Here is a 13,405-nt window from a genome sequence, read left to right on the forward strand (position 1 = left end):
TTTATTTGTGTCAAAATCTAATGATTTTTGTGTGTTTTTTAAATGGCTTATAAACACCTTCCACACTGCAATTATTTTTGTTTCAGCACACAATCTCAGATCAAGTCACTTGCTATGCAAGTATATCTCCATAATATATATATATAAAATATATATGGCTTTGATTTTCATGGCATCTGAACTACTGACAATATCAAATGACTTGTATGACAAGATCCCTGAACTGAGTTGGGCTGTAACATTAGTGAGGTGACATATATGAATATATACATATATATGTGTGTACATATATAATGCATATATATATGTATGTATGCATGTGTCCATGCATTTTTGTACTAAGTTATCGAGCATAAGTCATCACTTATGTCCATTTATGCACCATAACTTAGTGGTTCAGTAAAGAGAAATCAATAAAATAAATAAAAGCAGTAGAATGAAATATGTTTGGGAATCTATATATTCAACTAAATCTTTGTAGGCTGTACACCATCATGTTTGCAGTTAAAACAATAAGCAATAGAGCTATGACAGCTACAGGCACAGCTTTATTTATAAATATATATGTAGATGCAATTTCCATTATATAATTAAATCATATATTAATATTTAATTAATATCCATATTAATAATGTTCATATTGGTTTTTATTTTGATTTCTTTTGATTTTATTTAAATTCATTGGATTTCTTTAATGGTTATTTTCAATTTGTCCCTAATTTGGTTCTTGTACCTTATTTATAATAATATTCTACCCTAACTGTTATATCCCTAATGTGTATTTTTAATTGGGGTTTTCATCTGTACTTAAATGAGTTGTTTTTTCATAAAATTAATTATTTTCAATTCCAGGGATACAGAAATTCCTACAATTTGTGAAGTAAATTATTCTTTTGAAACTTCAAACTTGACTGCAAACCAATCAGTAGATCTGTTCATGTCCAATGAGAAGTCCCAGAGATTCATAGAATAGGGAACCAAAAGTTAAATTATTGTATCAGAAACCCTAATGAAGTTAGAATGATGGAATTAATGACAGAAGAAAAGATGATGATAGGAAATAAGATCATTGGAAATTTTAGCAAATCGTTTATTTTAAATATCAATATTGATTTCTGGTGCAATTGGAATCTTCAATTAGAAAAAATTTATTGACTGCAGTTCATTTCTGAAATTTAGTAGTAATTTGCTGATAAGCCAAAACCAAATAGTTTCAAGTCTTGCTTTAAGCTACTTCACTTCATATCACACTTTTGTTACTATATTTCTCTTAAAATACACTGCTTCTGCATTATTTTTTTTCGCTTTTTTGGGAAAATTTAAAATGTTTTAATTTCAATTTATAAAGTGGAAAATATAATTGCAAATACAAAGCAAAATATCTTTATATATATATATATATATATATATATACATATACTCTTTTACTTATTTCAGTCAATTCACTGTAGCCATGCTGAAGCACCACTTTTCAGTTGAAGAAATTGACCCCCGGACTTATTCTTTGTAAGTCTGGTGCTTATTATATCAGTCTCTTCTGCCAAACCACTAAGTTATGGGGATGTAAACACAGCAACATCAGTTGTCAAGTAATGGTGGTGGATACAAACAGATACAAACACACACACATAAATATATACATACATCATCATCATCATTGTTTAACGTCCGCTTTCCATGCTAGCATGGGTTGGATGATTTGACTGAGGACTGGTGAACCAGATGGCTACACCAGACTCCAATCTGATTTGGCAGAGTTTCTACAGCTGGATGCCTTTCCTAACGCCAACCACTCTGAGAGTGTAGTGGGTGCTTTTACATGCCACCGGCACGAAGGCCAGTCAGGCGGTACTGGCAACGTCCACGCTCAAAATTGTGTATTTTACCTGCAACCTGCATGGGAGCCAGTCCAGCGGCACTGGCAACATATATATATATATATATATATATATATATATATATATGACAAGTTTCTTTCAGTTTCTGTCTACCAAATCCACTCACAAGGCTTTGGTCAGCCCAAAGCTATAGAAGACACTTGCCCAAAGTGCCACACAGCAGATATATACAAAAAAATGTTTTGTGCTGTTAATCCACAAATTCTACTCAGAAATCACTTTTTATTACTGACAGAAATAATAATTACATATATAACATGAATGTATAAGATACATACATAATACAAAACCAAATTAAAATACTAATCCCAAACCAAAGAAAACACTGGTATTTGAATCATAAATTAACATGAAATTTTATTGGCAAGTTTTAATTTAGATCACTTTAAAAAAGATGTTGTGCCATAGAACCAGGGACAGTCTTAGGTGGGCTGGTATCAAAAGTGTTGAAGAGCTAAAGTTCTTGAGACAGGCATGAATGGTCCTACTTATTTCTCTTCTTCTATAAATCTGATATCATTTGCTTGTGTAAGAAATTAATATTTTTTCTTTATTGATGGAAACTGGACTATTGTAATAAACCTAGCAATATAACTTTTCCATACCAAATGTTTGTTTGATAAAATTTAGATTTTAAATAAATAATAATATAGAGAAGTTATATTTGAATGGTAATATAGAGAAGTTATATTTGAATGGTAATTTCTGTATCCTCCTATAAAGAAAAATCTGTTGTTTAATTCAAGATTTATGTTAATATATTAAAATTCATTTGTGTGGTTGTTTTATTTGACTACCTGCGTTCTTTTACCAAATAAATGTCGAGCGTTGCTCACCAACATGGAGAGTGCAGAACTGTTTTCACTAAAAGCATGGTGTTCTAAGCATGGTGTGTTTAACTTATCGTGGGCATTTTCTAACTTTTTATTCTGTTAGAAGGAACCGGAAGGAGACATCGAAACTTTCCTGAAGGCACTACTGGAAACAGTTGAAGGGGTGAGTCATTGTTAAATACATTGGTACTTTTCTTGTTGAAAGTGTATGGCTTGGTGGCTAGGAGTATTCAGCTCACAATCATAAGACCATGAGTTCAATACATGGTGACACGTTGTGTCCTTGAGCAAGACACTTTTTTTCATGTTGCTCCAGTCCACTCAACTGGCAAAATTGAGTAGTCATTTGTATTTCAAAAGGCCAGCCTTGTCACATTCTGTGTCATGCTGACTCTCCCTGTGAATTACATTAAGGGTACATGTGTTTGTGGAGTGCTCAGTCACTTGCGCATTAATTTCATGAGCAGGCCAGTTTTTTTGTGAGGGTGGAGTGTTAGCGCTTTTATTACAAGCCTTCTAAACAATCTAGAATGCTTAATATTTACATAAGATGTTAAAGAAAAAGAAAAAAGGCTAAATTAATTAATAAACTTTAATGCATATTTGAGATCCCATAGTTTTGCTAAAATTTGTATCATCATCATCATCATCATAATTTTCCATTTACTTTGCCATGTTTGATGGGTTAGACAGTTCTCAGATACAATGATTTGCCATTTTTTGAGATTCTTTGCTATTTCCTCCAAGAGGTTTGACCTACTGAGATCAGCTTTCATCACTTCTCATGTCATCATGGATCTTTGTTTTCGACAAGATTATTCCTCTTGGATCACTTGGTACTTCTCAACCCAACTACCCCCTGCCATACCCTCCATAAACACCTACTCCTTTTGTTAGCATGCTCTCTTCTTTGCATAAAGCATAAAAGCATCAGAGACCACTCTTGCAGAGAGCAATTCAGCAGTAAACAGCAGCATAGGAGTATCAGCTTATTCTTCCTATTCCATTCTTCATCTTCATTTAACATTCACTTTTCCATGTTTGCATAGGTCAGACAGAATTCGTCTAAAAATTTTTTATGTCCAGATGCCCTTCTTGTTGCCAACAGATGCCCTTTACTTGTTGCTAAGCAAAGTAATATTTTCCCAAGATCAGACATGTTTTACCATGTAAGACAGGAAGCAATACTTCTAGTATGATAGTGACACTTGCTTATAACCATCACATGACATCTAGACAAGGATGCATGCACACACACACACACACACACGCACACAGACACAAACACACACACACACACAAACATAACACACACACACACACACACACTCAATCGGCTTCTTTTAGTTTCCATCCACCAAATCCATTTGCATGGCTTTAGTCAGCCCAGAACTATATTAGAAAACGCTTGCCCAATGTACCACATTGTGGGACTGAGCCTGAGACCCCATGGTTAGAAGACAAGCTTCTTAACCACACAGCTACACCTGCACCTATTTTCATCTTCATATAAAATAGAGAATCAGGATAAAATCAGCTGATGTTTCTCTCCCTAACCTTCAAGTCATTCTCAACTCCAAGTGATAACTTAACACATATTTATTTCTATTCATTATCATCACATTTCATTTTAAACAGATCCCCTATATTTATTGACTTGTTTTGTGCCATTTGTTTCAAAAACTTGATTTTTTTATTTTGTTACAGGAGGTCGAACCAGAGCAATGGCAGAAATTACTCTTCCGAAAAATAGGAGACAGCAAGTTGAGCAGTAATATTGAGCTAAACAGTGAAAAGAGTATTGAAAGAATTGTATCAATGGCCAGAGTTATGTTTGGACTACATATGGTAAGAGATGACTATATGTGTTACAATTATTTCTCCATGCATAAAATATTGGGTCATCCCATAAATAATGCGTTTTTTTAGACTTCTTTTATTTTTCAAATTAAGATAAACCAAAGTTCTTTTTTAATCTAAAATATACTCTTCCATCTGTCTGGTTGACTTGCAAGCCCCTCTTCCAAAATTCATTTGTCCATGATGAAAAATACTTCTCCAGTGCTGCTCTGACCTTGTCTACAGAATTCATATTTTTTTCCGTTCAAATGATTTTGAGAACTGTGGAATAAATAATCAAATAAGGCAATGTCCAACGAATATGGTGGGTGGGGCATCGTTTCCCATTCAAACTGTTCCAGCCTTTGGAATGTCATCCTCACTGTATGTGGTCAAGCATTATCCTGATGGAAGAACACCTTTCATCTTGAAACCAAACAAGGTCATTTTTCTTCTAGTGCTGACTTAAGCCGCTCAAGCTGCTTGCAGTAGATCTTTCTTATCGTTTGGTTTGGGTTTAAAAGTTCAAAGTGGACTAAACCTTTCATATCCCACCGAACAGATAACAATACCTTATGTGGGTGAAAACCTTCTTTGGCCTGGGGTGCCAGTGTTTCTCCTTTCTCTACCCACTGTTTCAGCACTTGAGATTTTTATAGAGAACCTATTTTCTCATCACCACTCACTATTCAGTCCAAAAAAGGTTCATTCGTGAGACGTAACAGCAAAGAAGAGCACACATTTACTCTCTGCACGTGATTAGACTCAGAAAGTTTGTGAGCAACCCATTGACCCAATTTGCTAACATATTTGATGGCACACAGGTGTTGATGAATGGTTGAATGACCAAATCCAAACTTCTCAGCTAGTTCCACAACAGTTATGATGGGATTTTGTTCCACCAAGGTTTGTAGGACGTCCTTGTCAAGTTCTACAGATCTTCCAGGATGAGGCTTGTCTTCTAGGCTGTAGTTTCCGGCTCAGAATTTCTGGAACCACTGTTGACTTTGGTTTACACTTATTGTCCGATCCCCATATATTGCATTAATATTCCTTGCACTTTCTGTTGCTGTGTTGTCTTTATTGAACTCATAAAACAAAATATGCTGAATATGCTCCTTTGTCACTTCCATTATTGCTTTGAAAAAATAACTGTTAAAATTGAACTGCACTTTTCAAAACTTGCACTAAGAATAAGGCCAAGGTAAAATTACTACCTGCTTTTATAGCAAGTTGAGGCAGGTAGTTTATCCTGTCCCCCTCTGACTTTTAGTTCATGCAATTAAAAAAAAAAAACGCATTATTTATGGGATAACCCAATATATTGATATTAGCTTAACTATTATTTTTTTCTATGTAAATAGCAACCCTGAATTTCTTTTCTTTTTTCCGTAAATAATTATATTTTTCTAAATCACTCAATGTACAGTTGTGTACATTGATTACAATGGTTGTTTCATCACTACTTCAGAAAATACCATGAAGGCTAAGATTCACTAAAAAGGTGAAAATAAGACCAACATTTTATTGAACCATCTCTCATACATGTTGATAGTATCAGTTATTGAATCTTATTGGTTTCTTTTTTCTTTGCCACATAATTATTTCCAGTCAACTGTTTAACTCCTCCTTTATTAAATAAGTTAACACTAGCTGAAACAGTGGTAGTTATGCTTGTTTTAGCTATAAAATAAATTCCTTTTCTTTTCCTTTTAACCATTTTCACTTAATTCGAATCATAGTTTTTACAAGCATGTTTGTTTTGAAAATGAAGAGAATGTTAAAGAAATACATCTTTGTTCTATTTGAATTATAGATTATTTATTTACTATAACACTGAAGTGTAAATGGTAAGTTGGGGGTAGGATAATTTTGATAAACATCTGTGAGACTAATTGTGAGGAATAAAATAGATGCAGGTTACTCTTTACTCTTTTACTTGTTTCAGTCATTTGACTGTGGCCATGCTGGAGCACCAACTTTTGTCGAGCAAATCGACCCCAGGACTTATTCTTTGGAAGCCTAGTACTTATTCTATCAGTCTCTTTTGCCAAACCTCTAAGTTACGGGGATGTAAACATACCAGCATCGGTTGTCAAGCAATGTTGGGGGGGACAAACACAGACACACAAACACACACATATATATATATATATATATATATACATATACATATATATGACGGGCTTCTTTCAGTTTCCATCTACCAAATCCACTCACAAGGCTTTGGTCAGCCCAGGGCTATAGTAGAAGACTCTTGCTCAAGGTACCACACAATGGGACTGAACCCGGAACCATATGGTTGGTAAGCAAGCTACTTACCACACAGCCACTCCTGCACGAAAAATGAAACTGTTAATTATTAGGCATTTATTTAATAATTGGTAACAACAGAAGAATTAAATCTCTAATGAGAAGACTATATTTAAAACCAGAGAACAACTATCAAATGCATTACTACATTTGATGGTGTATAAAACAATCTGAAAAAAATCACTCCAGATTTTATATTCAAAGTTGCTTTATATATTACAACCTAGCTTAATTGTTAAAGTACGAGTCAAGGTATGATGCTATATGATTTATAATATGATTTATAATAAACTAGCAGTATAACCCGACGTTGTCCGGGTGTGACTTATTACGCCATCTACGATAAATCTTGCTAGGTGAAAATCAACTAAAAAAGAAAGCCTTACAATGAAAAAACCCTTATGATGTAAATATGTTCATAATTCAAAAGACGAAATTAATAGGGAAAGTCTGAAGGCTGTTTTGTGTAACATTATTAAGTGTACGTAAATTTCATCCGTCTAATTGGCTATACAAATGCTTGTGCAAAACAACTTTTTGCGCTGCCTTGATTATACATAGCAGGGTAATTCCTTTTCGCAGGAGGTAGGGCGTCAATTTCTGATGAAGCAATTGCTGGCGATCTATTGCTACACAGTTCTGCCAGAATTCTATCAGATTGGGCAGTAGATGATGATGCACCGTTTTGCATTATGTTCAAAGCAGCTTCTGGCATGTGGTGAATTGCTGCAGTCTGTTGGTGTCTTTTTAAACGGGTTGCTTTGTTTCCCCCTTTGTTTGGAGGCATAATCTATATACATATTAAACAGAACAACAAAAGTTATAACAGATGGGAGGGTCGGTAGTTTTCACATTTCGGTGATTTTTCAGATTAACACCCGCACGATTACGTAACCCTAACCGTAAAACCGTAACCGTAAGACCAACCCTCATCGTAACCCTAACACCCTAGTGAAAATCGTGCGGGTGTTAATCTCAATAATAATAATAATGACCTCTGCAGATCAAACTCCCAACCCACAACTAAGTCTTAAGTGTATATATATATATATATGGGCAACACACACACGCATACACACTAAATAAAATGCGTTTTAAGAAAGATATTAAAAAAATTCAGTTTGTAAGGAATAAATGTTTGACTGTCGATCGTATTTGGAAGAGAATGACAGATATTTGTATGTATGAGTGTGTGAGTTAAAATTCCGCCGAAGTTGACTTTGCCTTTCATCCTTTTGGGGTCTAAAAAATAAGTACCAGTTGAACACAGGGGTCAATATAATCGACTATTCTCCACCTGCCCGAAGCCGCTGTTGTGGGAAAAATTTTAAATAATAATACTAATAAATAAATAATAATAATAATAATACTAATACTAATAATAATAATAATAATAATACTAATAATAATAATAATAATAATAATAATAATAATAATAATAATAATGATCTCTGCCGATCAAACTCCCAACCCACGACTAAGTCTTAAGTGTATATATATATACAGGCAACACACACACTAAATAAAAAAGATGTTAGTAAGTAAAAGTGTTTTAAAAAAGATTGTTAAATTTTCAGATTAACACCCGTACGATTTTCACTACAGTGTTAGGTTAGGGTTTGTTAGGGTTATGATGCGGGTGTTAATCTCAAGATTTGCGAAAAGATTTTGAAAAAACTCACAGTTTGTATGGAATAAATGTTTGTTGATCGTATTTGAGAAAGATGTCTCGATGGTGAAGGACGGTGTTAGAAATGGAAAGTAAACTTACAATTCCCGCCAAATTGGAATGAGGTCATTGGTAACCATAGGTACATATATATGTGTGTATTTACGTATGATTGATAGTGTGTCTGTTTATTTGACTCTCACTCTCCTTCGTTTCTCTGTCGAAGAAAAAACTTCGATCGTTCGTAAAGGTTCATAAGAGAAAGTAGCAATTGAAACGATGTGTAAGAGGAATAGAAATAGTTAATTTTAGAGGGGCAAAGTAATTTTGTATGTAGTTTTAGTATCTGTCATTAGAGTATCGAAATGTGATTGTTTCAGTTTTGATCTTTTTGTATTTGTTGTTGGATTCATCGTAAATGTTCATAAGAGAAAGTAGGAGTTGAAAGGATTTGTATTAGAAAGAGGAAATTAGATTTTATTAGGGAGAAAATATTTACTGCTGTAGTTTTATGGATTTTATTCATTATTAGGACTTTTTGGAGTGAAAAAATGACGCAGTGACCTAACAAATTGTATTTAGGATATTAATTGCGATTGTTTAATCGAAGAAATTTGGAATTGTGTAAATGTATGAATTTTAAACATACACACACACACACACAGTAAATTTGCCTTTTATAGTATAGATACTGAAGTAGATTTCTTTGACTAACTCTACAAAGTTGTGCTCCAGCATGGCTGCAATCCAATGACTGGAGCAAGTAAAAGAGTTAAGTAGTATTAAATTAGATCTATATTAAAAACAACTCAAACCTGTTTGATGGATGGTAACTAAATAGAATTGCTACATTTGCAGGTTGAACATCCATCTCTTGGACTTAAGGGTGCTTGGAGAAAAGTCATCTCATCACAAAGAAAACGTGCTGTGATGGCCTGTTTCCGTATGGTTCCACTTTATGGCTTACCAAGGTAAGAATTACAAATTTATCATTTCATATAGTTAAACATCAATAATTCTATAAATGCAATAAATGTTTTATTTTCTCAAGCCCTGTCTCTCCCCTCTCTCTTTCTCTCTCATTACCCTCTCTTTCTGTTCCTCTCTCTCTGTCCCTCTCTCTCTCTTGTCCCTATGTCTCCCTACCTACCTCCCATTCTTTCTCCCTACCTGTCCACCTCCTTCTCTTTCTTCCTCCTCTCCTTATTTTCTTCCCTCCCCCTCTATATCTCTCTCACAGTCTCTCTCTCTCATTGTAAAACACATCTTCATTCTTATTGGTGTTTCTCCTACTTCACTAAACAAGGGAGTCTCTATGCACTTGTTCAACTTGCTAGAAATAGAAGCATTATCATAATCATCATCATCATTTAACGTCAGTTTTTCATGTTGTCATGAGTTGGACGGTTTGACAGGAACAAGCAAGGCAGAGAGCTGCACCAGGCTCTAGTTGTATGTTTTGGCATGGTTTCTATGGCTGGATGCCCTTCTTGACACCAACCACTCTACAGAGTGTACTGAGTGCATTTTACACGGCACTAACACAGATGCTTTATACAATGCACCAGCACAAGTGCTTTTTACACGGCATCAGAAACCAGTGCAGTTTTATGTGGCACCAACACAGGTACCTTTTGCATGGCACCAAAAAAGAATACTTTGGACAATGTGATTTGTCAGGATGCACAATGCCTCAGCAAAACACGAGCCATTCATGGCTGGTGTGTCATTTCTCATAAGTTTGTTCCAGACAACGTCTTCAGTTGGTATTGATACATCGATTAGAAAGTATTTTTTTCTTGATGATCTCTGACAACTATATCTGGCCTATTGGTCTTAATTTCTCTATCTGTGTGTATTGACATATCCCATAGTATGGTTGCTTTCTCATTTTTCTCATTATTATTATTATTATTATTATTTTCATTTTTATTATTGTTAGACATCGAGCCATGAACCTATTTTTGAAGGCGTATCGTCTAACATGGCTTGCTACAGAAGAAGTCAGTAAAAATGTTCTTATCGAAGATCTAACTGTAAGTAATACTTTTACACACACACACACACACACATGTATGTTGTTTCATGTCAAATGAATAAGAAAGATATGTTCAATGTATGATGTAGAGGATATGCTAGTTTTATTGAAATTGACATAGTGTTTGTTTCATGAACTGAATTTCATGCCTCTGGAATTTGATTCAGGCCACTGTTTCCCGTGGAGATCACAGAGATATGAAGCTCAGGTCGTAAGATAAACTCTGTATCAGTTTCAATAACAAAAATTTATGTGTGCCTGTATGTATGCATATTTAGAGGGGAAAGAGAAATTGTTAAATTAATAATAATGATAATTACTACATTCTGCGTGTTTGTATTTTCTGTATGGATATATGCATCTGATTTGTGGGGAAATGTATATATATTGTATGTGTATGTATGTGTGTGCACATTTGTGTGAGAGCTTGAACTTGCACTTATACACATCTCAGCTTCATAATAAAGCAATATTTAATCATGAATATAATGCTAAATTTGTATTTTTATTGCGTAACTTATTTTATTATACATGATTTGGGGTTTTTCTTTTTTAATTTTCAGATTGCTAAAGAGGAAGAAGAAGAAGTTGAGAAGAAAGAAGTAGAGGAAGACAAAAAACCAGATCCTCTCAATCAATTAATCATTGCATTATGTCGAGGCGCAACCAAAGAACAAAGTGATGGCCTTGAAGCTGACGAACTCTATATAGCTTATGCAGATATAATGAGTAAAGTAAGTGAAGTACTTTTTTATTTGCTGCGTAAAGATGCATGGCTAAGTGGTTAGGGTATTCAGTTCATGATTGTAGGGCCATAAGTTTGATTCCATGTGGCGTGTTGTGTCCTTGTGCAAGCCACTTTATTTAACATTGCTCTAGTCAACTCAGCTGACAAAAATTAGTAAGTACCTGTATTTCAAAGGGTCAGCCTTATCACATTCTGTGTTCCACACTATCTCCCTGAGAACTATGTGAAGGGTACACGTGTCTGTGGAGTGCTCAGCCACTTGCATGTTAATTTCATGAGCAGACTGTTCCATTGGTTGGATCAACTGGAACCTTCATCGTCGTAACTGAAGGAGTACCAGTTTAAGACCATATTTGATGGCATAAAAGGTGTGCTGGCATATTAAACACAACCCAGCCATTTAAAAAACAGGGTTTTTGTTTTTCATACTGAATATAGTTACACTGTGCAACACGATTTTTGTCCTTGGGTTGCAACTGTTATTTCCTGTTTGCTTACCCCTAGAAAGTATGAAAAATGGCTAATATTCAAACTTTGCTTTTGTTATGATATTTATTCAAACTCCAAAGAATCCCTCTCAACACATGGCTATGATGCTCCTCCACTATTCCTGCTCAAGATCAGAGATGCACATATTGTCAGCTACTAAGGGATATGCTCAAGTGGTTAAGGTCAAGCAAATCTGAGGTACTGAGTAGAATATTTGCTCTAATGCTATTTCTGCTTCAGCAACTCAATGCTGAATCTTGTCTGAAATATAATGGAAAATAGGTCAGTTTCAAACCATTGATACCCAGGTAACAAAAGCAAAGTTTGAAAGGACTAATAGACATTTCCTTTGATTTCTATATAGAAGCAAATAGGAGATAACACTTTCTGACCAAAGACCAAAAAATATATCAAAATTTTGTTACAGTGTTATTAGACATAACTTTCTACCAAAGATTTTTATTCATAAATATTTTACCAAAATATTTTTAACCATAATCATCATTGTGATTTAACATCCATCTTCCATGCTAGCATGAGTTGAATGGTTTGACAGAAACCAACAAGGCGATGAGCTGGCAGAAACGTTAGCATGCTGGGTGAAGTACTTAGCAGTATTTCGTCTGCCATTATGTTCTGAGTTCAAATTCCACTGAGGTCAACTTTACCTCTCATCCTTTTGGGGTCGATAAATTAAGTACCAGTTACGCACTGGGGTCGATGTAATCGACTTAATCCGTTTGTCTGTCTTTGTTTGTCCCCTCTATGTTTAGCCCCTTGTAGGCAATAAAGAAATAAGAAACCAACAATCTGATGGGAACACTATACCATTATCCCCAAAACATAAACATGATAGTTTTGATACCAATTAAAAATATAAACAAATAAATATATTAAATTATCCTGAATTATTTGATTATTGTAATAATGTAACATCTATGACTAATGTTATAATTCAAAACATTGTTTTTTGTAGAGTTGTCATGGTGAAGATGAAGATGATGATGATGATGGAGGGGATGATGCCACTACATCACTGCAGGTAATTATGTGTTTTACATATTACCATTTATTTCATAATTGATCAAATAAGTGAATTTGATTGCATATTGAAATTTAAAAAGAGAATTCTATTCTATGATAATTAGTACTTTAATCTAAAATATAACTGATGATTTGATATATATATATGTAAGGGACGACCGTGCGAACTCAAAAAGGAGCAATGGTGACGAATGGAAAAAACAGAGGACTCCTTTTATTTAATCGTGTCACACGGTCGAACATACAATAGATATATATCAATGGATGATATACATGATATGTTATGCGACGATAACATAGATGACCAGTAATGAAAGACCACAACCGTATTAGATGAATAACAGAAATATTTATTGTAGCGTTAAAGATGTATGTCTGTGTGAGAGTGTGAATGCGACATATAATAACATAATCAAAGACAGGCCGTCATGCAAAGAAAAGTGTGTATGTGAGTGATACATGTGTGTATGAGTGTTTACAGCAGATAGAAAGAGAGTCAATAACACGTGAGCAATTATACCAGATCGTTAGTAC

At 34.4% G+C, this 13,405-nt stretch overlaps 1 protein-coding gene across 16 annotated transcripts in view; it reads left to right on the forward strand.

The window, feature by feature from the left end:
• Positions 1-13,405, forward strand: part of LOC106881762 (ryanodine receptor 2) — a 381,060-nt gene that overhangs the window by 282,703 nt on the left and 84,952 nt on the right. For 15 of the 16 annotated variants that reach the window (XM_014932251.2, XM_014932252.2, XM_014932258.2 and 12 more), the window contains 6 exons: positions 2,835-2,894; positions 4,439-4,579; positions 9,411-9,523; positions 10,495-10,588; positions 11,154-11,324; positions 12,804-12,869. In XM_014932251.2, the coding sequence (XP_014787737.1) occupies positions 2,835-2,894; positions 4,439-4,579; positions 9,411-9,523; positions 10,495-10,588; positions 11,154-11,324; positions 12,804-12,869 (645 nt within the window). The remainder of the gene's footprint in view (positions 1-2,834; positions 2,895-4,438; positions 4,580-9,410; positions 9,524-10,494; positions 10,589-11,153; positions 11,325-12,803; positions 12,870-13,405) is intronic. The other variant, XM_052971838.1, reaches the window with a different exon arrangement.

Source organism: Octopus bimaculoides, chromosome 11, assembly GCF_001194135.2.
Source record: "Octopus bimaculoides isolate UCB-OBI-ISO-001 chromosome 11, ASM119413v2, whole genome shotgun sequence".
NCBI lineage: Eukaryota > Metazoa > Mollusca > Cephalopoda > Octopoda > Octopodidae > Octopus > Octopus bimaculoides.